The sequence below is a fragment of the Prionailurus viverrinus genome, chromosome D4 (assembly GCF_022837055.1).
Source record: "Prionailurus viverrinus isolate Anna chromosome D4, UM_Priviv_1.0, whole genome shotgun sequence".
Taxonomy (NCBI): domain Eukaryota; kingdom Metazoa; phylum Chordata; class Mammalia; order Carnivora; family Felidae; genus Prionailurus; species Prionailurus viverrinus.
In genome coordinates, this window is record NC_062573.1 from 66,981,722 (window position 1) to 67,009,483 (window position 27,762).

The window sequence follows — 27,762 nt, forward strand, 5'->3', positions numbered from 1 at the left end:
TAACCCGATCTTGAGAACTAGGCCCAATTATGCCGCAGGGCAACTTCCCTGCATTATTGCTGCTTTCCATTACGAGGGTATCCAGCGAGTGCATCTGGAAGAGAGGCCAAGAGGAACCAAGGCTGTCTGCCTAGGAAAACAAATAAAGACAGATATGCCTCTGTGCTTAAGGGGGGAAAGAAAGAAAATATAATAAGTAGGTGGTTTGCAGGGCTGTCTGTATTTCATAATGTGATAAACTGCCCTCAGGATTCTTGATATGATTGAATTTTAAAAGCAAGGGGAAAAAAAAAAAAGGGAAAATGTACTCCATTCTCAATTTTAAATGGACTGCATGTGAGGCCACCTGGACAAGAGGATGACAGAATTACGGAGGTACAAAATGTGTAAAATTAAGGGATCTCACACACAATCCCCCCCTCGCCAAAGAAATGCATACAATCAAATACAAGCCCTGGGTCTCTCAGAACTGTAAATGTTATATGTAAAGAGATCTGGAAACTAAGTGTTATGGTAAATAAGACACAGGAGGAGAAATAAAGGAACATTAATCATCTGGTTCAATCTTTAAAAAGACACTAATTAATCCTGGGATGGTGGGGTGAGGACAAAAAAAAAAAAAGACACGTACAAGATCCAGACCTAAAATGACACGTAATGAGCATAATTAACGAACAATCTCTCTCATATAATTTACTCCTGTAAGGTACAGCTAAGAGGAGTCCATCCATAAGCTTGATGATTTTTTGGAGGGGATATTTTAATATGCAGCAAACTATATTGTGTTAATACTGACATACGTAAACAGCATATGATAAAAACAAAAGTACCTGAAATCAAGTCTTCAGCTTAAGTAACAACTCCCTTTTTCCAACTTTCTGTTTTCAAATACTGCCTATCTGATGGCTTTTTTAAAACACGCATCTTTTAAATATCTACTACCTGTAAGTATGTGATTATATCCAGAAAGGAATCCGTAAGTACTAAAAGCCTAATAATATGTGACCATTTTATAGGTTATAAACTTAGAAAATAAGGATATCTACCACGAGCATCAACAAGAAATGAAGAGCATTAAGTTTTCCCTCATCTTTTCCCAGCAGGTAAACACATACACACCTATTCTAAAGTAGCTGATGAAACAGACCTGAAGCACTTTCACCAGGAGATCACTAAAAATAAATTATTGCTGCCAAACAATATTTTTTACATATATGCTATTTTTCTATCTAGAAAATTTAAACCAAACCATTTAATTCAGTTGCCTGCATTTAAAAAAAAAAAAAAAAAAAAGCTGTTTGAGTCATACCTCTCAACACTTTCTGACTAATCATTGTGGTTTTTGTTTTGTTTTGTTTTGTTTTTTGGCTGAACTAATTACTAGATTTGAAGACTCAGTGGTGTTGAACCTGATCACAACCTCCTATCTGGTTCAATTTACTGCACAAATTTTGGAAGTACAGTTACAATTCCTAGTAAGACCCAACTAAGTAGCCTCAGGGGACTGGTACAAGGATTTTATTTTACATCAATTTCTTTTGTAGCGCTACAGATTTCATTTTGATCCTCCCAGCTCACCCTCTATCCATTCTTTCACACCAAGCCAAGGAAGGTTCCACACAATTTACAGTTTTCTTTTTAATATTCGCTAAGAAAAGCCCTCTCCTAGGACAAGTTTGCAATGCCTGAAATACACACATTAACTCTTTCAAAAGAAAAACAAAACCTATTTTAAAATTTAGCATCCTGCCTTTGAAAGTGTACACAGTTTAATATGAATTCAGACACTTTAAGTCATGTTTTTATATGATTAAAATTAGGGGAATATGCAAAAAGGATGGGGAACCACACCTGAAAAGATAGCATTGTTTCCCGTACAGTCTTTTAAAATACAGACAGCCACAAAAACGTGCAGAATAAAATTGCGAAACATACAATTTTCTTTCTAAAGTATACAATATTACTGTCATTTCAAATGGTATAAAGAAGTAACTTACCTGCTTGTGCATTTCTATATTCAACCCATAGGACATCTCATAATACTGTCAAAGAAGGGAAAGCAATTAATTTCATGCTTTTCATTGGTCTCCCTAGTTTGTTCCCAATGCTCCAACTGTGTTTAAAACAAACGTAAAAGCCTCACCTAAACCAAAATAACCATAATACTTATGCTGCTAAAGAGGAACACTTAGCTGAATAAACTAGAAGCCACCCTAAGACACAGACTCTAGGAAAATAACTCACAAAAATCAAGTTCACACATAGCATTCTTAACATCGCCAGTTCTCTTTATACATCACAAACAGATGCATCAAAAAGGTCTGATGAAAATTTGGTACCATATGGACTCTAATTCCTAGGCACAGCGGGCAAGTTAATGGCAAGAGTCTCCTACAAACGCTGACGCTTTGAAAGAACTGTTCAGAAATGTGATGCTACTTCAGAGTTCTCTCATTTTTAGTGTAATGCTCACGTTCATACATTCAAAGGAAAAGGGCTTGATGGGAAATGAATGAGTTACTCTGAAGCCTTTATGAACAAGCATAAAAACATGCTTGGTAAGACTTCTGAAAAAGCAGATCTGATTTTTTTTTTTTTCTTTTTTGGACGTGTAACGTAACTGTCATTACAGAAATTCTGGCAGAACAAATCAGTTATACAGGGGCCGACAACACTCCTCAAACCAATGGAACACCACAGAAATTGAAAACACACAAAACACATGCAAAGACACACAAACTAGTAACCTAAAACGCGGGAAAAATTTGAAAAGGTGTCTGGTGTCTGGGTATCTGTCATTCTCTAAGAGAAATGAAACATTAAAAATATAACTGTGTACGGAAAAACTGGTTAAGATTGTTTGGAACAAGAACAATAAAACAACAAAGAAAACCACTAACAGAGAAACATTTTGCCTGTGACTCTACACAAAACATAAAGGAGGTTTGGGTTTGTTTGTTTGTTTTTTGGGGTTTTCTTTTTTTTTTTCCAATCTATAAAAACAAAGCCCAGAGGATTATACCCCACACAGCTGAACTTTTTGAAAATGAAATCAAAGCTGGTTGTCAGAGGCAAGTTCTAACATCCTGGAATTACAGGTTGCTAATGGTCACATTCCCACAACCTCAACTACGCTGGCACTGTGACTGGGATCTATCCTACAGCCTCCAGCAATCTGAACATACCCTTCCTTGCTTTTGGTATCCTAAACTAATAGGCACTTTGAATCTGTGACACAGTTTTCTTACCATGACATAATGCCGCTGCATCTCGGTCTTCTCACTGGCCAGTTTCTCACATTCCAGCTTCAGGCTGTTCAAGACATAATGAAATCTAAATACAATGCAGACCTTGACTTACGTTCTTCAAAAGTAAACACGCATTCCCTCCTCTAAATCATCACCTACAAGGTGCCAAATCAACTATCTTAAATACCGCTCTCATTACCCAAGGAGAGAAAGGGGTGACTGGAAGGAGCCTGGACTTGCCCTTTCAAGAAGGACCAAAAGCGGGGGTTTTGTTTAAGAAAAAAATCCTCTGGCCCATTTAATTCCAGAACCGCATTGAGAAACGAACGTTCACTAAATTCATTTAATGAAAAAAGAAGAAGAAAATAAACATCAAGAATGTCTACACACCCAAACACAAATTTAAGTCCCCCAAAATGTCACAAGGGGTTTTTTTTCTTTCATGTTCCGCGAAGAGATTAACGAAAATATGAATCAAGCATGTCTTATGAATGATGTCTTATTTGTTCCCTCCAAAACAGAGACAAGTTTAATACCACCACCCAGGGGCAAAGTGTGGATCGGGTTCAGTGGCTTGCATTTAAGTTCTTGCATTTAAGAAAGAATTCCACGTCATTAGAAAGCCAGTGAAAGAAAAATATTTCAAAGGCACTCCAAGTCCAACGGTCGTCTCTAAGAAGAAAACATTTTTTCAGCATAAAAGTAATGAAATCGCTCACTTGCGACTTCCCAGGGCTCTCAGCTCTCGGTATTTCAGTGGAATGGCAGAAAAAAGTGAGACGGAATCAAGCCCGGAGTAATAAAGAACCAAGGAAGTCAAAAGGCCCCAGAATCTTCCCAACCTTCCATTCTCCTGGCCCCAATAAATCAATATCGAAAGTTTGGCCTCAGCATTTTCCAAGTCTCCCCAGTTTCGATTGTTCTGCCTCCTTTTTATTTATTTACTTACAGAAGGGAAGAATGCTTAATTTCTTTACACCTGCCTAAGGAAAAGAGGCCTTGCCTTGCCCTTTCTGCCCACAAGTAAAAATGATAATACCATCCCCGCGGCGGCCAAAAAAACAAGGGGGGGGGGGGTGTTTGTGTGTGTATGTGGGGCGGAGGGGGGGGGGGGGAGACAAGAGCTAAGCAAACAGGAGGATCAGCTAAAGTCAATATCGTTACCTGTGGTATTGAGCCTGTAAAAACTGAAACTCTTCCTTAATCCGATCACAGGACTCGGAAATTGTAAATTTAAAGGGTTGAGCAGGCTGATGCGGTGCCTAAAGAACAATAAAATATTTAATTAGCCCACATCACAGGCGAGGCAGAGATGGAGAAAACACACCACGCGGCGCTAGCGGGGGTGGGGGGGGGGTCACCGCGCAGGCAGGCAAAGAGCGATTAAAACTCTCATCTAGCTCCCCCACCCCACCCCCGCCTCGCCGCACAGCCCGCCAGGGGCCGGTTTCGGGGTGGCCCCAGGCCCCCGCGTCCGCCGGCCCGCCCCGGACCCTGCGGGTTCGAAACCCCGCTCCTCTCCCTCGCCCACCGCAGACGCCCCCACCAGGCGTCCGGCGCGCCGCGCCCACTCCCTCCCCACCCGGAATCGAAACTGGCCCGTCGGGGGGACTCGCGCCATGGCGTCTGGCCGCGGTCAGGTCGGGGGAGGGGGGACGCAGCCGCCACCCTCCGCGGCCAGCTGGCGGGCTCGCTCGCGCGTCCCCGGGGCCCGCGGCGCGAGGGGCCGGCGCCCCGCACTCTCGAGCCGCAAGCGGGACCAGCCGCGCCGCCGCCGAGGGCGCCCTCCCCGCCCCGCCGCGGAGTCGCGCCTCCTCCATCGCTCGCCACCCCCCCCTCCCCCGGAGGAGTCGCGGGGACGGCGAACCGCTCGGCGCGGCTTCCAGGGGCTTCAAAGACAACAATAAGAAAATGGCTACAACTCAATTGCCTCTCCGCACCCCCTAGGAGAGTGCCACCGCGCCGGGGGGTAGGGGGGGGATGACGGCGGGCGGCTCCCCGAGCGGGCCGCGGGGCGCGGGCCGCCCTCCCAGCCCCTCCGGCCCCAGACACAACTCGGCGCGCAGGGGGCGACGCGGGGAATCCCCCCGCGCTCGGCGAGCTCGCGCCCCGCCGCCCGCACTCACCGGGTGTCTGGTCTGCGGGTACATCTTGCTCAGATCGCGAATCATCCAAACCGATTTAGTTGGCTGCGCTGGGCAGAGGCGCGCGGCTCATTGGCTTTAATGGCCCCGAGAAGGAGGAGGAGGAGGAGGCGGCGGCGGAGGCGGCCGGCCAGGTCCGAGGGGCGACTCGGGCGGTCCCGGCCCCCGCCGGGTCTCGCGTGACGCGGGCGGCAGGAACGCGCTGCGGCGGTGGCGGCGGCTGGGTGCGGGCGGCCGGGCCGCTCGGCATTCCTCGCGGGCGTCACTGGCCCGCCGCGGGCATTGTCCGGCGCGCGTCTCCCGCGGCAACGCTCCGACGTTCGCTCCGCCGAGGCGCGCCCGCCGAGCCCGGCGCCGCGGCCGCGCCGCTCCCCCGGGCCGGGAAAGTGCGAGCTCCGCGCACCAGCGCCCGCCGGCAGCGCCGCCCGCCCGCTCGCTCGCTCGTCCCACTCCAAACTTTTTTTTATTTGTCTTTTAATTGGTTGTTATTCCTCCGAATGAATGATCTCTCTCTTCTTTTCTAAAAGCAAACACAAACTCCTTTGGTTCGGAAGAGGTCTCGGCGGTGCTTTTTGGTTTCTCTGGAGATTTTTTCACTTCACAGCAACGATCTTTTAAAAGGCACCTTTTAGCTTCTTTTACCACATCTCATTTCCTTATTTTTCTTCCTTCCTGTTTTCTTGTCTTTTTTTTTTTAACCCCAAATTGAAGGGGATTATAAAAATAAAAGAGAGTGAAACGCTTGCGGCTTTTTTTTTTTTTAATTCTCTCTCCTTTCAAACTCTGCGAACACCACCTCAAAATAATATACAAGTGTGTGAGAGAGGGGGAAGAAAGCAGCCAACAGCCCAAACACCCGCTCAGAACAGCTCTAACAACACGCTCTGTGTAGGTGACTTCTTTGACCAAATTTAGCAGCAGCTAATCATTAACATTCTGATACATATTCACAACCGTCCGTGGAGGGACCGCAGAGCATCCCGGGAGATGTAGTCCACCCCCAGCGACCTCGGTTGAGGATTCGGCCAGATTGACTACAATCACCGGCCCGCCACGCGACTGCTCTGGGGCGCTCTTCAAGCGCCCCGCCCACCCTCGGCGCGGTAGGCGTCTCCAGCAACCAATCAGAGGTGGCTGAACATTAATCGCCGTTCTGTGTTACTGCCCATCATTTCACTGCTGACAAATGGCGAGCCAGAGGGGAGGAGCAGGCCGGGCTGGAGCCCACGTGGGGGCCGGGCGTCGTCTGAGGTTCAGGCCAATGAACGGAACGGGATGGGGTTAGCGGAGGCGGAGCGGAGACGGCCCGCCCAAGGCGGAGCTTCGCCTTGGCTGACGTTCCTTAGCGCGAGCGTTCGAACCGGGGAAACATTTGTTCAGCTGTCAATCAAAGTAACGTGGGCCTGGGAGTAACGGCGGCGGCGGCGGCGGCGGCTGCTGCTGCTGCTGCTGCTGTTGCTGCTGCCCTGGCTGCATCTTCAGAACTGGGTGTTGGTGGCGATGGTGGCGGCAAAATAAAGAGGGTGGAGGGGGCGGTAAGGCTAGAGGCTGGTCAGAAGATCTTCTTCCGAGTCTAGTCCTCCCTTCCGCCCCCCTCCAACCCAAACCACCCTCGGCCCCTTGCTCCTCGGCCTCGCCAGGAATGCGGACTAATTAGGGTCCAATGTCTCCTTAAAGAGACAAGCTCGGCCTTGTGTAACGCGCCGAAACCCCTGTTGAGACAAGAGAGGGAGGATCACACCGATCCCACTTCGTTCGGTTCACATCAATTTTACGCGCCGCTGGAGCCGGCATAATTTTCCGTGTGAACGCGGTCTCGGGCCCCTGTTCTTGTTTAGAGCAGGAGACGGAGCTGCGAGACGCTTACTGGGGCAGGGGGCCGGGGTACGGGTGGGGAGGGCGCCCCTCCGAGGCCCGAGGGGCTGTGATTGTCGTTTAACCCCGAAGTGGGGCCGATTTTCTCAAGCAGCTATGAGAGGAAGCGCCCCAAGTCGCTCTCCTCGAGAGCCGCGGGGGCGCAACCGTGGAGCCTCGGGGTAGGGCTGGAGGCCCGGGGGCAAGGGTCGCCAGATTCCCAAAAGAACTTTGTCGAGAGGGCCACTCTCACTCCGCAGACTGCAGTCGGTCAGCACTATGGCAGTGTCAAGGGGGTACCAGACGCAGGTACTGGGCAGAAAACCCCCCTGCGCCCCTGAGATGCTCCTTCCCCCCGGATCAGTAGGAAGGAGATTGCCCCTCTTTTTCCTGCTCTTGGGAGGAGCAAGTCAAGCTTGACGTGGTTGAAACCCGCTAGGAGGCCAAGCGGACCACGAGAGAGGGTGGGTCGGCCACCCCCGGAACACGGTCCGGGAAAGTGGGGGTGGTGCAGGGGCAGAGGCCAGGGAAGGGGCATTTTTAGGGAAGGAGCTAATGAGGAGGGGACCGACTCTGTGACAAGAAGAAGGGGCCCGAGGTAGACAGCGCCTTCTTAGTCCTCATCCAGCTGGAGTTGCTCCCTGGTTTAAGGGTTGTCGGTGAAGCTGGTAGCCTTTCCTAGTAACCCTCTAGCCTTTTGGGGGTGTGCAGGAATTCAGAAAAAGTCAGATTGAGGGTTGACTAATTTAAGGGTCTGTTTTGGACGTTCATTTCTGAGTGTCTTTTGCCTACTCTATCTTGAGACGTTGGCAGAGATGGTTCAGCATTAGTGGAAAACCAGTCTTCTTAATGATATCTCACGCCTCAGTGGACAATCAATGACTTACTGTCCAAGTTAGCACATTCTATGGGCTTCTTCCTGTGCAGGCAGTGTGGAAGGCTGGTGCAAAGGAAGGCTTTGAACGTCTTCACAATGTAAAGTCCATCCCCAAACACTTTCAGCAATTCAATTCAGCGAATACTTTCTCCGTCCCCCAAAATAAGAGGATGGGCAGTTTTCTGAACCTCCTCTGTCCGATGTGTCCAGTTCAAAATGAGATGTACTGTAAGAACACACACGAATTCTGAAGAGTTAATTAAAAAAAAAAGTAAAGTGAAATAGCTTAATAATTTATGATTACATGTTGAAATTCTAATATTTTAATATGATTGCTTAAACAAAACATGTTGCTATACTTAATTTTTGTCTGTTTCTTTTTTACTTTTTTAACCCAGATACTAGGAGAGTTTCAATTACTTGATGGAGCCCACGTATTTTCACTGGACAGCACTGTTTTTGAAACATTCCTAAGAACCCGTAGTTAGAAGACTTAAGTGATACAGTTTCTACACTAGGACAGTGAATTTTCTAAGAACACCAGCAACAATCACGTTTTATTCTATGGTTGGTTATTTTCTCCCAGTGGAGCTTTTCAATAGTTGGTTAAATGACCCACAGCGCCTCTGTAGGAAGTTCCGTGCTATCTGTTCTTGCCAGAATGTTAGCAAGTTCCATAAGAACAAGAATTTGGTTATGCTCACAGCCACGCTCCAGATGCTGTCCGGCACATAGTTGGTGCTCAGTAAATATTTGCTAATGGCATTAATGAGCAAACCCCAAGTTGTATCAGCATGGAAAGCTTCTGTATCTTTTGGGCCATATTTATGGAGATTCTGTGCAGTTTTTTCCTAGTACGGGGAATGTGAATCCTAATAACAGAAACTGAAGAGCTCGGACAAAGGGAAACTGCTCTGTTAGGAAATCTCAAATAGCTTACGGCAGGGACCTCTCTCCCAAACTCTCTCAATAGTTCGTGTCAACAGAAAGGTGATAAGACATCAGGATGTTTCTTTACTTTTTATTAAGTGCAGTTTTAGAATACTGCCCTTGGATATGTTTCACATTTTGCTCATTTGGCAGATCTACATGACAATGATGTCTCAGAAAGATGCCAAATGAAACAACTGGTGACCCGGCAGAACACAGAAAGCAGGACACAAAAACAGCTGCTTTTGTCTCTTCTGCTCTCTGCTTGTGCTTCTCTCTCTCTCTCTCTGTCTCTCTCTTTTAAAGTGTATTTATTTAGTTAGTTAGTTCGTTATTATTTATTATTTATTTATTGGAATCTGTACACCCAGTGTGGGGCTCAAACTCACGACCCTGAGATCAAGAGTCACATGCTCCTCCAACTTAGGCAACCAGGCACCCCTGTGCTTCCCTTGATTGCACTTTTTTCACAAACTGTTAAGCAAGCTGTGAAGTGGCCTGGCAGGGGTGGGGGTGCGGGGGGTGGGGCTCGCCTTACACACAGTGGTGAGCTCTGGAATGTCTCTGTGGGCAGGGCTCAGCACAGCATGCCTGTTGGAAGCTAGGCCTGGAGGTTCCAATCTTAAAGTGATACATGCAAAGCAAGCACATTATTTTCTCTTATGTTATATGTTATAAATTATGTATTCCTCCTTCAAGCATTTATTGAAATAATTTTTTTTTTTTTTTTTACCTATTTTGTGCCAGGATAAGGGAACTGAGCAATAAATGTGGGTGTTTTTTTTTAATTTATTGCCTCACAGCTTCAAATTCATCCTCATTGCCTGCTGTGTGAAAATAGATCTGGGCCCTTTCAACACTTTTCTTTGCCAGCTGGTACCAAAACTTTGTCAATAGAGGGTGCTGGGGAGACATTACAAGGGGAAAGGGTTTTGCTTCCTGGTTCTGGTGTGCAGGCCAGGCAGATTGCCACAGCACAGGTGACAATCCATTGTACCCAGCAGCCAGAAGCTTCTTCCAAGACTCTCCTCATGTAGTTTCGGACCAGAGTGCCTCTGGGGAGACATTCCCTGAAACAGCTTTCTTTGGCACCCCAGAGGATGGATTTCTAGTAAGTTCTGGAGTGTGGATTTCTGGCAAGTTCCAGAAAGCAGGCTTCTATCAGGGTCCACCCGCTCCAGCTGTGCCATTTTGAGCAAGGTCTGGATTTCAGCCATAGGGTGTGTGTGGGTCCTGGGGAGCTTCCTGCTTGAGTCCTCTGTCTCAGCCCTAGAGGTACTGGCTGTTCCTTATATCTGCTATTTGTATATTCTTGAGGGTTCTCTTTACCTCTTACTCACCACACCCTCCTTACTCCCATGCCCTGTCATAATTAGTAAGTCTTTATATTGAACTTCTCTTGTTCAAATTACTGTGTAATTGGACTCAGGCTGATGCAGTAAACAACATATGCAGAGTCTCTCCCCTTCGGGGACTTCCATTCTGATTGAGAGAGGCAAACAGTTGAACGAGTAGCAGCATGCTACGAAAGCCCCAGTGTGTGCTATGAAGGGAAATAAAGCAAGGTGGGCAGAGAGGGGTGACTGCAGTAGTGGAACCAGCTGGGATGGCAGGATGCTCCCCAGAGGAGACAGTTAAGCTGAGGCCTGAGTGCCACGAAGGAGCCAGCCATGGCAGGGATCACCGAGCAGCCTTCTTAGGGGGACTACAAAGTCCCCATCTGCAGAAATGTTGGTGAATTCATTAGGATTTCAAAAAGACTGGTATGTGTCAGGGTAAAAATAGTGTAAGATCAGGTCACAGCCACATCGATGGGTCCGGATCACATGGAACTTTTGACATCTGGCAAAGGCATTTGTTTTGTATTCTGAGCGTAATGGAAAGCCATTGTAGGAGGAGGAAGGATGGTAGGAGGGAGGGACGGGATGATTACAAACATGAATGTGGTCTGTAAGTGCCCTCATTCACTCTTGGCCTACGATTGAGAAAACATCCTTTTCCATATGGAAGAATACCTACTACTTTTATTTGGGGCAGCTAATACCGACTATGGAGATATACATCCCCTTGGCATTGGCGCTGCCTCCCCCCACTGTCGAGTGATGGGTAAATTTTAATTTGAATAGAGGCCATTTATGCAATTCAGAAATGTCAAGCAGAACAGCAATAATCATAGAGAATTAAAGACATGGAGATTCATTTCTAGATCAGCAACTGATTTGCCTCATAACTGACTTGTCACCACCCTCCCAGCTATGATAAGATGGGCCTGACTGTATAGTGTACTCCTTATGTGAAAAGATTTAGTCTATCAATGTCAAAGAGAATGCCTGGTGAGGTGGAGCCTTTTCTTTGCCAGCTGCCTTCAGGTTTACTGGTAGAGACTGCCAAACTACCTTTTTGTTGTGATGTCTTTTCTCAACTTGGTTAAAAGGCAAGTGGGCACCCATTGCTTTTGGAGGGAAAGGTAGCACTTGGCTCAGGAGTAGGGTGGACAAATGCATATAGGGACTAAGGAGGTTTCCTGGGAGAAAAGAATTCTTCTTATTGAACTGCTACATTGTTTGAACCCCTTCAGATGGTCCCTGATTACGTTTATTGGCAAGAAGGAACACTGAAGCCTTTCTCTTCCCCCCCCCCCCCACCAGGGGTTGGGGCACAGACACAGTGGGGTATGGGGGGTTGTCTAGAACTCACCATGCCGTCTACAGGAGAATGGACCAGTGACCTAGGTTTGGCATCAGTAGCTACAGAGGCAGGGATTTATGGGTCTTTCTCATTCTGAAAGAAGCCTGGGTTAAAGACAGGAATCATCCCCTTTGGCTTACTCATACTAGCACTAATGGAGTGCTTTGGGATAAATGGCTGTATGAGGATGACAGAAGTCAGTAGAGGACCTCCTTATGGCAGCAATAGTCCTGAGTTCTGGGAGAGAGCCTGGACTTATGGCTAGTCTGAACAATGAACAATTGACAATTTGTCTGAATATTTAAGAGGAGCTGTGAATTTATTTATATTCCAAGCTGATAAAGCAAACTATATTTAAGAAATACACTATTAAAAATGACCCTCTTGGGGCACCTGGGTGGCTCAGTCCATTAAGCATCCAACTCGGGATTTTGGCTCAGGTCATGATCTCGCAGTTCGTGAGACAGAGTCCTGAGTCAAGCTCTGCGCTGACAGTGCAGAGACTGCTTTGGATTCTCTCTCTCCTTCTCTCTGCCCCTCCCCTACTTGCACACGTGTGCGTGCGCACTGTCTCTCTCTCTCTCAAAATAAATGAACATTAAAAACAATTTTTTTTAAATTTTTTTTTCAATGTTTTTATTTATTTTTGGGACAGAGAGAGACAGAGCATGAACGGGGGAGGGGCAGAGAGAGAGGGAGACACAGAATCGGAAACGGGCTCCAGGCTCCGAGCCATCAGCCCAGAGCCTGACTCGGGGCTTGAACTCACGGACCGCGAGATGGTGACCTGGCTGAAGTCGGACGCTTAACCGACTGCGCCACCCAGGCGCCCCAAAAACAATTTTTTTATGACCCTCTTGCTCAAGAAAAGTTCACATTATATTTACTTTCCTGGAATCTAGAAGAGACATTTAATAGATACATCTGTTCCATACCCCTGCCTTTAAGCAAATGGGGTATTATTATCCCCACTTTAAAGATTAATCAGCTGAGGCTCAGAAAGAAGTTACTTGCCTGAGGTTATACAGTTTACAGGTACAGTGGCAGAGATCAAAACTTCTGTCTCCTGCCTCCTTATTTCAGACCTGTCTAAAACCTGTTTTCCACAAGTGGGTATGTGATTTAAGCACTACCCATCTCACCTGCATGGTTTACTCCTTTTCAAGCAGAGGTTTTCTTGCTAAACTGGAGGTGGAGGGTGAATCAGGGAGATGACTGTGTTGCAGCTGCCAGTGGACAAAACTTGAACCCGAGGCTTCCCATGGATGCTTGAGGAGAACCTTGCTCCCTCCTTTCCTCCAGCCCCCACCCTCAGAGTCTCTGCAGGCTGGAGAAGCACAATTCGAGGGAGATCAAGGGTGCTGAGGCACAAGTCGTTCTCCACTTCCACAACAGCAGGGTTCACGGCCACTCAGCTGCTCATTACAACAGCCTGTAATGCAGGTATTCCAGGAACAAAAACCGGGTTTACTTTCTGAAGCGGGTGATACGGGAATGGGGTAGGTGTAGGAAAGTATAACTAGATACCATACTGCTTTGTATTAGAAAATGATTCATGAAAATCCAGTGTTCTTTTCACAACCAGGGCTCAGTTTACAATTTATCGTGATCTGGTCCACTTTGGTTCGTCCTTTCCACCTTTCTGATTCCATCTGTATGGCGCCTCCTCCATAATGCGGGGAAACATTTCCCCACTAAATGCAAACGTTTGCAGCCCCCAGAGAGTTTTATATCATAATTTGGGAGTTGCGTGGATCATACAGAATGGATTTGGGTTCAGGATCCCCTGCCAAGCACGATCACTTTTTCTTTCCCCTTCTTTAATAATTTCAAAGAAATGAACTTCTGGAGGGAACGTTTATTGGGGGAAGTGGAAGCCGACACGTTTTGTTGAGAATCGATTAGTTGTCTTATAAAGTGACCAAAACTGTAAGGCTCTAGAATCTTAATGCCAGTATGTTGGCTCCCACTGCTATAATTTAATTCAGGACTTGTCCTCAATATTATGGAGCCTGGAACAATTCTGGTAAGTCACATGACTTCCTTTAACAGAAATCCTTGTAAAATAGTGTGAAGGAGCCATCATTCATAGTGTAGTATCTAGTCTAGTGCACAACCACTTTTAGGAAAGACTAATTCTGGGAAATTTTCATTCATGGAGACACCTTATACATAACCACCACTGCTTGGCTTTATATAGAACGAGATTTAAATGGTTTTATTATGGATTTTTATTAAATATGTCCACAAGAGAGACTATTGGATACCTTATTTCTGTATGGAGCACAAGTGTTTACATAGTGTTGTCACACATTATTATATCTGGTAATATGTAAAGACACTGAGAGATGGGAAGAATGGGTATTAAAACCCCCACTTTACAGACTAGGAAACTGAAGTTCAGAGAAACCAATTGCCTCTTGAAGATTATACAACTAGTAAGCACATGGGACTCAAACTCGAGCTTTCAATTTCATTCTTCCCACTCCACTCCACAAGATCTGCCTTTCAATATCATAGGTTAATTATAAGGCTTTGTGCTTTCCAAAGTGCTCCCACGTGCCTCTTCCTTCCTTACAAAATGCTGGTAGGCAAGGAGGGCAGGTATTGTGACCACCTTACACATGTGAATACTGTAACTCAGAGAAAAGTGACGGGCTTGACTCATCTGTGTATAAATATAGGTACACGCCAACTCTACAATGTAAATTTTTATGTATAGCCGTATATAATAACAGTTAATATCCTGAAATATATACAGCTAGAAAATATACAGGGGTGCCTGGGTGGCTCAGTAGGTTAAGTGTCGGACTCTTGATTTTGGCTTAGGTCATGATCTCATGGTTTGTGAGTTCGAGCCCTGCATCAGACTCTGTGCTAACACCGTGGGATTCCCTGCCTGGGATTCTCTCTCTCTCTCTCTCTCTCTCTCTCTCTTCTCCCTCCCACGTCAAAATAAATAAATAAACTTAAAAAAAAAAAAGAAAATATATAGAAAGGTGTTATCTGTATAACCCATGAATCAGCTAGCCCATGTCCCTATCTTGCAGACTGCTGGATTTCTTGCTCTTATAGCTTTCAACAGGAATGATCCACCACCAACCCATGTACAGTAAAAAATTCAGCATCCTTCTCAGTAGCTCCAGGGATGCTGGAGGGTCTCTGTTTCTCTTCACCATCACTGCTGAAAGCTTGATCTCTATGTGATGCCTCCTGCTCATCTGTCCCTTTTCCACATGAGGCTATCCTTCCGGACATCCTTCAGTCTTCTGAAGTACCCTTGACACAAGCAGTCTGTGATGAACACTTTTACTGAAGGTTTGGGTGACAGAGGGAGTTAACAACTCAGTAGGGCAAACAAAGGAAAATAGAGTATTAACCATCCCTGGCCCTTGGTTATCTCTACCCCCTTGACCAGCTCAATTACGGACACCATCCAACTATTGTTCAGTCTAGCAATTCTCCTTCCCTCCTCCTGCCTCATTTCGTAGGACAGGCAGTGATAGCATGGTTGGCATACTTTCTCTAGTATAGTTACCACTGTGTAGCATTTTTACACTGGAAGGTTGATTTCTGAACCCAATTGTTGCAACATCTATGTAGGAAAGAGAGATGCGCAGGAATAACTCACTCATTCTTCTCTTGATTTGTAACCCAAACCGAGGCACCTTTTTAAAAATAATTCAGTGAGAATTTAAAGCAAAATTAAGGCTTGTGAAAGGGAAGCCATGCTGGAAATAATCTTATAGTCTCCAGGAATGACATTCATCAAGGATTTAAACAGCAGCATAAACTATTTCTCCTTTACAGGCTTACGAAATTTGGTACTTAACGCTTTCTTGAAAGGAAACAGTTTGTTTTTAATTCCGTGGAGGATTTTATATTCTGTGAAAATTTTAAGATGTGTAATTAATCATGCGGAAAATGATTTATTATGATGGTAATTGTCATGTATAAGTATAGTTTAATAAGACATTGAAAATGTAAACTAAAGAATTGTCAAATATTTATTACAAATTGTGTTCAGGAGCATTTTTACAACATTTAAATTGCTATGCAGCCCTGTTCCCTAACAACTTGCTCCAAAAACAGTAAACACGTGAAAAAATTAGTCAGCTTCAGAAATCAACTCTAAGCTATAAAAACACTGGATGGTAATAATTGTACTGGCAAAAGGTATGCTAACTGTACAATTCCCATCAATTCTCAAGCAAACTGTTTACGATAGCCTAACACAAACAACCAGATTCAGCATTTACCTTTTGAAAATTTGCTTTCTGTTGAATGAAGTATGTTAGTCACATACATTTTTGAATTATTTATGCAATGCTTAGGAAACTTTATAATCAAAGTTGCATCAAAGTAAGTTTAATTAAATTTTTATTATCTGTAAAGCTACTGCATGCACAACTAGAACTTGACTAATTATTAAAGCCAAACATATACAAAATCATAGCTTAGAGAGGAAGCATAGCCAAATAAAATACTCACTAGTCAATTCAACTGAAAATTTAAATAGTGATCAAAAGGGATGTGTATTTCGTTTTTGACATCTCAAGTATCAAGACTTCCGGTGCTGGAAAGTTACTGATTTCTCTTATGAACCTTGCCGCATGGCCTTCTGTTATATCTTAAGAAGGACCTGTATTTATTTATTCCACAGCTGAGTTACATGTAATCGACCCCCACTGGTAGCTAATGTTTACTTCTCAAACCACATTCTTTGAGAAGTCCCACGAAGTGTGCCCAACACTGTCATATAAATGATCTAATACAATACCTTAAATTCCATCTCATGTTTATTTTAAAGGTGAGGCCATAGACTCTTGAACAACTTCTCTAACTTGCATAAGTTCATCCAACCTGCAAATTGCACAGAAAGATTCAAACTCAAGACCGTTTCTCTAGACAGTTTTTCAGGTTTGTGGGTTGGTTTGTTTTCTGCTGCTTCCGAACTACCCTTTTCTAGGTCAGAAAGGAGTAAGACATTTAGATACATACTTGTGAAATAAAATATCTTTTGTTTTCTTCATTTTGTTTTCAGGGAATAAGTTGTGGCTAACAATGCGTTTTATGTGTCTTTCTATATTGTGTGATCTTCTTTGGAAGAATTTTGATGTGAACCAATGAGTCAACAAATGTTTGCTAAGTTTTTATTTCCTCAGTTGAACAAGATTAAATCCTAATTCATTCAAATTGTTTTGATGTTCCAATGAATAATCAAATGACCCATTCTCTAAGCCCATCAGTTTTATTTTTAATTCTTGGCAGAGGAATAATCACTAAAATTAGTGTTTAAAATATAGAACTAGGAACCACACTTAAGTAATTACCAAAGCCTATCGTCAACATGGTACCCTGAGAATTTCGGCATATTTTAAGTTTCAGGCGTGATAGCATGCAAAAAATCCAGTCATAAAGGAAGTTATCATGAATAGTAGAGACTAACACAAAAAGACACACATATACATGTGAGTCTCAACAGTTGATTTCATAAATAATTTCCTGCCTGCTGATGACTGCACCCAAATCTTTCTTTAATTATAGAGGAAAACTGATAATAGTTAATAATATAGTTTCATTTGCTATCTTTCTTATATTTAGACTAATGATCAGTGTTCTAATATACTTGTTTTGATTAGATAAAAAATAAGCAAAGCAAGAACAAGGCATTGTATTGTTTAAGAAGATCCTTGACATATTCTAGGTTAACTGTTTCAAAAAGATCCTTTTTTCTCAGCAAGGTTCATTGGAGTCTACTGAAAAGAAAGGAAGAAAGAAAGAAAGAAAGAGAAAGAAAGAAAAAAGAATATCATATTCATAACTGTTTTTTGCTAACAAACTTAAATTTATGAGAGCTATAGATGTCAGAAAAATCAAAATTTCATATCAAAGTCGAGGACAGAAATTCAAGTGTTTGTTTTCTGAAGGGCCGCTGAATACATTGTCCAGATTGTACCACGGAAGGCTGAAAGCAAAACACGGGTGGGTCTATCAAACAATCCCTGACTCTGTTTATAACAACTGAAGCTGTGCCTTTCATATCAGAGTCCCATCAGAAAGCGGAGGGGGAGGAAGAGATAAGCTCCTGAGTGAAATAGTAGCCTTTAACAACAACCAGTTACTTCCTGCAATCAAAACCATGCTAGCATGTGGCTTGTTCAAATAAAAATTACTGGACTGGGGCCAAACAAGGAAAAAGTAATTGATAATGTGTTTTTTTTCAGAAACCATCCATCCATCAAATGTGTCAGTCCTTCATAATACTTTATTTCCCTTCTGAACAAAGATCTTTAAAATTCATTGTGTGCACTTAAAAACAAAGTGTCCTTGTGCTGGTTTATAAAGATTCTCTTTTAGTTTGGGTTTGTTTTGTTATTTGATTACATTCCCTCCCATCCTGCATTTTTTTTTTTTCCAGATAGTTGCTGGAAATTTCTGCCATTCTTAAACAAAGCATCTTTGTGCTGTATCAGCTTGCATTTTCCTTGGATTGTATTTGGATGATGCCTTTTCACTGACTTCAGCACTAGAGTATTGTGGCCATAGCTTTAGCGAGTAGATTGTAACAAAACAGATTCGTGGGCCCTTTTTGTGTATCGCATCCTATTAACCTGCTGGTAGGAAATGTTACAGAAAGTGAGGCACAGGAGCGATTACGGAAAGAATAAAAACCTGATGAGGAAATACTGGATTATACTTGCAGCAGGAGAAAGCTATTAACAATTAGTTAGTATCAAAACATTTTTCCCCTCACCTCAAGCAATCCCTCCAACATATGGGAAGATCTTCTAACTGAAACATTTCATTCATTTTCAGAATCCTAAAGATCAATTTGCAAAATTAACAATAGCTTAGCTCACCATCAGTCTCCCAAAGAAATTTCTACAATGTGAATTTCAGTGACATTCACTCACTTCTGTTCTTGATGACTTCCATATTAAAGTCAAGTGTAGGGGGATTTAGTGCCACACACACACACACACACACACACACAATTTTGCCCTAATGGTAAAGATCGCACTTCAAGATGCATATTTAAAGAAATATGACAGTTCCCCTTAAATTATATTTTAAATGATGGTTCCGTGATTAAAACACTGCAACTGAAAATATGAGAAATAATTAATGAGGCTTTTGTGAAGAAAAATACGACGGAAAAATCTGTGGGGTTCTGTAAGTTTTTACTTCATTCAACTACCTATTTAAAGTCAATGCAATCATAGTATGCTCTCTTTTGTATTCTTGGAATACTCTCTACCACTGACCTGCAATTACTTTAGGTTTCTATTTAGATTTTGTCACCAGTGTCTTGGGACAGGCTAGCCAGGAGAGAGGACCTTCGAGATAGTTGTTCCTTGTGCAGCCAGCTAAGGCCTGGCCCCTATTAGCTCACCAAGCATCTCAATAAAGTTTCCTTTTAAGGAATGCCAGGAACAAAAAGCTTCAGTAGTTGCACAAAAGCGCTCCATTACACGAAGTCTTGCCCCTGGAATTACTTTTGGGGCCTTCTCCAAAATAATAATAATAATAATAATAATAAAAGTAATATTTATACAATACAATAATAACCATTTTCATGTGTAAACTCTACTCCGCCTATGAGATACCAATACTAGAATAGCAAAAAGAAGCAAATATTCACTCCTCATCCAAATATTGCCACACAGAGACGCACAAAAGTGTATAGGGCCTCGGGGTTATTTTTGGTGGGAGAGATATTATCAGTTTGGAAATGGTAAAGAGGTCAACTACTAAGTCAACTTCCACTGTGGGTCCCCTGAAAATGAGGTCTAATTTAGCTCTTTGTGGGAAATTGCCAAAAAAGTCAATGATACAAATTCTGCCTTCAGAAGTACTCATAAAAAGGAGCTTGGGGGACAAGTGCCAATATTTTCATTCTTTGTTTTTCTGCTAGGATTTACTGCATATCAATGTTGCCCATCGCTCCATGCTAGGCCTTGTGGGGAGATTAAAAATGAGAGAGCATCATTTTTTGCTAATATTTTCACGTGCTTTGATTTTTTTTTTCCCCCTCGTTTGTTTTATTTCCCTTAAGGGAACTCCTCCCATGTTGCCACAGGCGTTCAAAAAGCTCACTTCCTAGAAGTTGAGGATTGTTACAGAAATCTTTCACAATGAAAAAAAAGTTAATATTCAATTGCTGATATCCAAAAGAAGATTTTGTCACAAGTCAATGTAGACTTGAAAGCCAGGCTTTGTTGAAACAGAAAGGACTTTCCAAATTCATTGTACCATTGTATCGAGAGCTAGGCTTGGCCGAATAGATGAGTCTCTTCCATGGGAGGGGAAGCCAGGCAGTGATGCTTACTGCCCCGAGGTAGCAGGACAATGCAGTGACAACAAAATTCCCCAAGCTTATTCCTGTTGGCCTGAGGGTTGTGGAGAGAAGGAAGTGAGAGAGGAAGGTTGGTAGTGGTCAGGCCCATGACTCCATCTTTGTTCTTGGGCTAATGTTCTGTCGACAGGAACATATGTTACGCACATAAATCATTCACTCATGCACATATTTTCACCCTTTTATATCTCTGAAATCAGGACCTATCAGGATGTGTCATATCTTCCAAAGAATTCTTTTCTTTCTTTTTTTTTTTCCAGTGGTATATAGAACATTGGTATATCATAAAATCAATGGCACTGTGTATTCAAAGAAATGTTCTAAGTTGAAGGAAAAGGTGAAGAGAGGTGCTTCTCCCCTCCTTTCCACTTGTGGCTCTGTGAGGACAGAGCAAGGATGGCCGTAGTAAAGTAAACTCACAGATACCCCAAAGTGAGGCAGAGGGCAGACCTCTTGAACCACTGTCTGCTTCTCAGTGGCATGAATGAGACCCAAAGGAACCAAAGAGAGGGAGTCTGAAAAGTTAAGGGAGAGTCTGACAGGAACTCTCTAGAAGGAGGATAGCCACTGTGTCAGGAGCAGCAGTTGAGTTCTGCCTGGTGGACTGGCTGGGCCAGTATTTCTTAGGGAGTCCTCAGTACTAGCAGAGCAAATGTGGGAAGAAGTCACCAGGGAAATGGCCAGTCCAGATCAAGAAAGAGAAGACTGACAGTCAGTTGCTGTAGCTCCCTACTCCAGGATGGCTTCACCGTAGAACCTCCTGGAAGGAGAGCCACTAACCCTCCGTGGTCATCAGTTCCCCGGAGAACTCTTTTGAGTCCCTCCGCAGCAAACCTCATGAGGATCCAAGATAGACTCTTTTGATCTGAGGACCTTGTCACCCCACTACCTCCACTAGCCACAGAAACCCCGGGACCTCTCCACAGGTACTCAGGGGCCATCTTGGGGAAAACAGGGAGAGGAAGCAGAAATTGGAAAGGTGTGGAGCATTTCTTCCAAAACAGGCTGAACTGTGAGGTAGAGAAAATGTCACAATTAAGGAAGAGGATGAAATGTTCTGGGTTGTTAAAATAAAATTGTTTTTTTTTTTCTTTTTTTCCTTGCTGATCAGTTAGGCATTTATAAAAGGAGATGAGTTAACAGGAAAATAAAAGAAACTGTACTTTCCATTAACATCTGACTTGTACTGTGAGTAAATATGTGACTCCAGGCCCCAGAGTAATGACATCACTGCCCTCAAGAAGTCTAGAATCTAAAGAGGGATAATATGGGAACCTATGTAACACGAAGGAGACAGTCGCGTAAGAGTCTATGAGAGATACACCATGTTTCAATTATGCATAAATTAGCAAATTGTGATTCTATGACCTGTATTGTAATATTAAGGGTGTTTTAATTGAACCAAAGGATACTTTCACTATTAAAATTGTTTATACATATTAATATTATTGATCCTGATTAAGAAAGCAGCAGATCCTGGGAGCGTGGGTGGCTGTCAGGTGAGCATCCGACTTAGGCTCAGGTCATGATCTCTTACAGTTCCTGGGTTCGAGCCCCACATCAGGCTTTGTGCTAACAGTGTGGAGCCTGCTTTGGATGCTGTCTCCCTCTCTCTCTGCCTCTCTCCAGCTCGTGCCCTCCCTCCCTCCCTCTCTCTCTCTCTCAAAAATAACTAAACATTAAAACAATTTTTTTAAAAAGAAAGCAGCAGATCCTTTGACTAACAATAGTCAAATATATGTGAAAACAGAAGTATCAGCATTGGAGCAGATTATCGTCCACCTGTTGCTGGGCCTTTTCCAGAAACGATACAAATTAGTTCAAGAAAAAAAAAACCCAGCAGATGTCAGGGACACACGGACAAGTGGTTGTGAGACCTGGACAGCAGCACAGAACAACTTTATGGGAGGAGGTAAGCGGGCCTGGGAGGGAGACAGAAATGGCACGGACGTTCCTCTGGGACACATCAGCTCAGTGACCTACCCCAGACATCTGAAGTCCCCACCCATGTCCCCGCTCACAGCTGTGCTTCAAGGAGAGGCAGGCAGGGGCCCATGGCCTGCCACTCTGGGCCCCCCCCCCAGTCTCAGCGGGGTCTCACCAGCTACCAGGAAATGCTTCCTTGGGCAGTGAATATAGCCTGCTTTGTTCTTCCCTCAGCCCAGGACTCCAGATTTCTATAGCTCTCCCACCACCCCAAAATGTGAGGGTGCTGGGTGAACAGGGTAGCTGCCCAGTGGACGGATCATCCTGTCACAATGAGAAGGGGCACTCTGAACATCCTTTTTAATGCAAATGAATCCCCTCTTTAGAAAGCTGGGCCTATTGACTAAAAACCATTATCACGGTGAGAACAAATGAGAGGAAGCAGTTAAACATGTTCTCCCCCCCACCCTTTGTGTTTATAGCTGCCCAGAAATGAACATCAATATTTAAATGTCTGAATTATCTCAGGCTTGTAAAAAACCAATTAGCTACTCCACGGGCCCAGTGTTTGGGGCCTCCGCAGGGCGTAGTATGGGGCTGTTTAGTTCTTGCGGTCAGAGGCAGGGAGTTCCAGGACAGGTCAGAGTGGCAGGGGTCATTGCTGGGTTAGTGGGGTCCCCAGGGACCATCTGTCCTAAAGGGGCAGGTCAGGGTGGGGTCAGGAGTCTGCAGCAGCCCTTGCAAGGCTGTCAGGAAGGATCCAGCAGGAGTGTTGGCAACACACAGCATTTGACCAGAACAGCTGCATCCCGGAAAACACGTCACAGACGGGTGCCTTCATTCTGGGCATTTGAGGGCCATCCAGGCGGAAACCTTTAGGCTTAGAAGACCTCAATTCACTATAGTAATCCTGGTTCCTCTGAAGAAAGGAGTCCAGCTCTCCAGCCAGAGCTTCCATGTTTGGGTCTGAAAGTAGCACCCCATCTTCAGACTTCACACATCCTCTGCAGGCACATCTTGCTTGGCCTGGGGCAGAGGGAATGGGCCATGGGGCCCGAGGCTCGTGTGTATTAGATCTCTTTCCGGCAGACATCATTGGTTGTCTACTCGATATCTATTAACCCACTTTTTCCTTACTCACAGAACCCCTATCTGTTTGTGGCAACAGAAGATCCACACCTATGTGGGATACATGATTTCCCAACCTCCATGGCCACTGGGGGTGGTGGTGAAAGAGAAGGAAGTAGGAGATATTGGGACAATGGCTTCTGAGAAAGATTACCCCCCTCCCCGAAGAAGACAGACACTGTGGGCATGGCTCTTCCAGCTTTGAACTCTGACATGCTGTCTGGAGCTGTACTGGGATCTCCATGTGGCTGATTAGAGCACAGAGGTCAGAGGTCAGTTGGATTCCATGCCTGCATTTCCTCCACAATTATCTATTGGGCACCTGCTACATTTCAGGCTCGATGCACAAGACACAGACACATACGTGTCTGTGGTCCTCACTCATTACTTCCATCAGGTATTGTATCACCCACGGCTTCTGTTTGCAATAGATTTATTGCAATAAATACTTTAGAATATAAGATGAAATGGGGGAGGGGATTCATAGAAGAGACTAGATAATGAGAGTTTCACTGGAAGACTGGAAAATGTGACTTGGAAAATGGACGGAAGACAAGGAGGAAGGCTGGGCGTCAGAAGGCACAGCCACGGTCGTCCCCAGGAATGACCAAGTCATAATCAAGCCATGACCACCTTCACAGTCTCCACTGAGTTTGTAACCACATCTTCCAGGGTTGCTGACTTCTGCCTGTATTCTAGAATTCTAGAGCCAGTTTCTCAGGAGCAGGCATCAGGTTCTGCTGAGCTTTCTCACATGCCTGCACACCGGCAATTGCAGAAATGAGTGGAAGCAGGATCCAATGCCCCCACTCTTGTCCTGTTGTTTGTGGACAATTAGTACCTTAATCACCCTCCTGCAGAGGCCACACTCACAGTGCCTGAGGGCAACTCCCAAAGGAGACTGGGACACTCTGGGAAGAAGGACCAAAGCTAGGGAGCCAAAATAAAAAGGTGTATGATGGTAAGAATGATGGTAAGAATAATTTGCATAGAGTATTACAGTTTCCAACGTGGAAAACAGTAAAAATAGCTTTCATACACTATTTTAAGGTTTTCAAAGTACATCTGATCTTCACAAGACTGAGATGCAGGCAGAGCAGGTATTATATCTGAGCTTCAAAAAGATGAGATTGTTTTTATAGAATATAAGGTGTTCAGTGATTACCTGACTTTTTATTTTAAAAGAAAGAGATGTGTAACCTTAAGTATGCGACAGTTTCAACTGGGGATGACTTTAGCATATTTAGAGTGCAAACAAAATCTTCTGTCGACAGTGTTGATTTATATATACAAATGAACTAGTTTTCTGAAAAATGAAGGTCTTCTATTTGGAAGTTAAGGCGATTATTTTTCATATTGGACTCTTCTCAAAGTTTCTCTCAAATGCTTATCAAATTCTCAATTCTTATCTTATAAAGACAAAGCCACATAGCAGACCTAATCTTACATTTAATTGGTGTAGACCAAGGATGGCAAAACATGACATATGTCTTGTTATTCTCCTATCTCTTGACCTTCACAGACATAACTAATTAATCATGGCATTCTTTCTCATAGAGTCAAGGCATGGTCTCAGAATTCCTTTCAACTTGGCCCTAAAAGCAGCCCCTACCAATCAACCCACCAATCAATCCCCTACAGGAGCGGGGTTCAAAATGGAGTTGTAGTCATCAGAGATTTCTTTCGTTTGCCCAGAATATTGATGTTCCGGGAAGAGCACACTTCTTCCTCTAGAAAAGTCTTCCAAGCGTGTGGTTCAAATCCTGGGCTTTTATGTGGGTTTGAAGGTTTGGTTAAACTGCAGCCTGTGGTCTCTTGGAATTCAAAACCCATCTCCATCAAGACTAAAGTTTTAGAGGATGTGATAGAGGATATCATGATAGTGGAGTGTGGGATTTCCTCTTATGGCACTCGGCATGGTGCTGCAAGAGAAAGACACGCTCTGCCCCTATTAAAGTAGCAGGAGAACAAAATGGTTTTGCTAAGCGAATCCATTTCTGTCCTCAGCAGAGGGCCTATAACTGCGAGGGCCTGGTATTCAAGCACCGGTGAATTGCAAAAGTCTTTTTCTCAGCCCAAGCTAAAGTGGGAGATTGAGGAAAACCCAGGGAAACAAGGAAGTCTGATCTCCCAGGCCCTCTCCCCAGCATTAGCTAAAGTTAGGGGAGAAAATAGTTTTTGCCTCCCTTCTCTACTCACCCCTCCTGACCACAAGACAGAGGCCGAGATCTATGATTTTAAACTGAAATCTAGGCAGATGGAGGGTAGGAGGAAAAAGTGATGGTGATGTTTAGTTCAACTATCAGGCTGGACCACAGTTCTGGCGCTGGTGACTGGGCCATTGTGATGTTGCCAGACAAATTTCAAATCTGGACACAGAAGCCAGTGATCGCTTAAGCACCAAGAAATCCTTACACCTCTAGGTGGGTGCCAATTGTAGGGATGCTGGATGCTTGAGGTGTCGAAACGTCCCCAAACCTCTCTCCCTTCTCTTGGGGATCCTGCTGACGAAAATGGAGGGGGGAAATCACCCAGCTGGCAGAACCCGAGCTACCAGATTGGCCAATTAAAGAACCCAACATACTGCCAGGGAAATGGTTCAACACATAGATGCCAGTGAGACCTACTAAAGCCATCATTTATCTTATTATGCCTGACCAGCAGGATTTTTTTTTTTTTTTTTTTTGTGGATGGAAAATGCTAGAAACACTCTCCTGCCAAGGCCACACACATACAAAGACTGAGAGCAATTCCCAAAGGAAATTGGAGTGCTCTGGGCCAGGATCAATAGCAATACTCAATGCTGGGTTGCATTTGCCCCTGCATGTGGCTTCTATATCTGCTATTTCTAAGTGGAAACTTTTGATTAGCAGTATCTTAATTTTCTGCCACCATTAAATATTAATATCAGAAAAGTCACATTTAAACTTAATAAATAAGATCAGATATCATCCGATACTGCACATTCAGCTATTTGCATTGAGATGCGCTGAATGCATCTGTGTTTGTATGTGGCATTACTGCCTTTGTAAACCGGTGGCCATATTGGTTTATCTATCTCCACAAAAAATCTGTTAACGTGAAACCACAAAATTCAGTGGCTTAAAACAACAACCATTTTATTTAGTTTATGAGTTTGTAGGTTGGTTGGGCAGTTCTTCAGTCTTGGCTAGGCTTGACTGATCTTGGCTGAACATACTCCTGTGTCTGCAACTTAGCTGGTGGGTTGGCCAGGGGATGCCTGGTCTAAAATGTCCTCACCTACAATGATCTGGCTCTGCCTCTAAAGTCCATCATCTTCCATCAGACTAGCCGGGGCTTGCTTTAGTGTTGGTGGAAGGTTGTAATATAAAGAACATAAGCACACGGAACCTTTTCAAGCCTACGGTCAACTAACCTACTGTTATTTCTGTCCTATTTTATTGGCCAGAGCAAGCTCGGGTTCAAAGGTGGGGAAATAGACTCCACCTATTGATGAAAGCTGCTGCAAAGTTACATTGCAAAGAGTGTGGATAGAGGGCAAAGGGGGAATTGGAGCTATTTTTGCAATCAATCAACCACAGAGGCTGTGCAGGAAATTATTTAAATAGGAAGAAGAAGGTATATGAGAGAGCTAGGTGCCTAAGAGATGGACAGTGGTAGTGATTTGTATCTAAGATCTGTCCAGCGTTATTGTATTCTTACACCTCCAGTCTCCTAAGAAATAATTGTTTTGTGGCCCCTCTGTGGCTCAGTTGGTTAAGCATCCAACTTCAGCTCAGGTCATGATCACACAGTTTGGTTCTTGGGTTCAAGCTCCACATCAGGCTCTCTGCTGTCAGTGCAGAGTCCACATCGGATCCTCTGTCTCCTTCTCTCTCTGCCCCTCTCCCACTTGCACACACATGCACACACACATGCTCTCCCTGTCTCAAAAATAAAATAAACATTAAGAGAAAAAAGAAGGGGTGCCTGGGTGGCTCAGTCAGTTAAGCCTCCGACTTCGGCTCAGGTCATTATCTCGTGCGGTTCATGAGTTCAAGGTCCACATCAGGCTCTGTGATGATAGCTCTGAGCCTGGAGCCTCCTTCAGATTCTGTGTCTCCCTCTCTCTCTGCCCCTCCTCCACTCACACTCTGTTTCTCTCTCTCTCTCTCAAGAATAAATAAACATTAAAAAAAAAAAAAAAAGAAATGCTTGTTTTAACCATAGGACTTACTTAAGAGAATGCTGACATCTTCCTATTGACTCTGCTTCCTTGGCCATAGTGATTAGGTAGAGGTGGGTCCTGTTCCAACTTAGGTTAATCAGAGTACTCCATATCTTGCCTTAGTGCTTGGTCTAGTTGTGGACAAGGACTAATTCAGGCTACTCGAAATGTTTCCACAGGTGGGAGGGCTGAACATCTATGAATGTAGGAACCTGTGACATCAGCCATGGCAACATGAACAAAGGAAGCTTATGGCAATGCAATTGACATTTGGGGAGAAGCAGAAAGGAAAGGAGGAGAATGGGGGCATTCCAGTTCCTGGTACAGTTATCCCTGAACCCTATCACATTCATCTTTCCTATGAGTTGGTTTTGGAAGAGAACTCTTTCTATTTTTTTTTTTTTTAATAACTCAAGTTA

The 27,762-nt window shown here is 44.1% G+C and overlaps 1 protein-coding gene across 8 annotated transcripts in view; it reads right to left on the reverse strand.

The window, feature by feature from the left end:
* TLE4 (TLE family member 4, transcriptional corepressor) overlaps positions 1 to 6,289 on the reverse strand; it is a 158,948-nt gene extending 152,659 nt beyond the window's left edge. For all 8 annotated transcript variants that reach the window (XR_007146331.1, XM_047830188.1, XM_047830185.1 and 5 more), the window contains exons 1-4: positions 5,375 to 6,289; positions 4,413 to 4,510; positions 3,249 to 3,312; positions 1,998 to 2,042 (exon numbers count right to left, since the gene is read on the reverse strand). Coding sequence is in view for 7 of the 8 variants with exons in the window: in XM_047830188.1 (XP_047686144.1) it covers positions 1,998 to 2,042; positions 3,249 to 3,312; positions 4,413 to 4,510; positions 5,375 to 5,419 (252 nt within the window). In the remaining variant the exon portion in view is untranslated. The remainder of the gene's footprint in view (positions 1 to 1,997; positions 2,043 to 3,248; positions 3,313 to 4,412; positions 4,511 to 5,374) is intronic.
* Between the last annotated feature and the right edge of the window lie 21,473 nt (positions 6,290 to 27,762).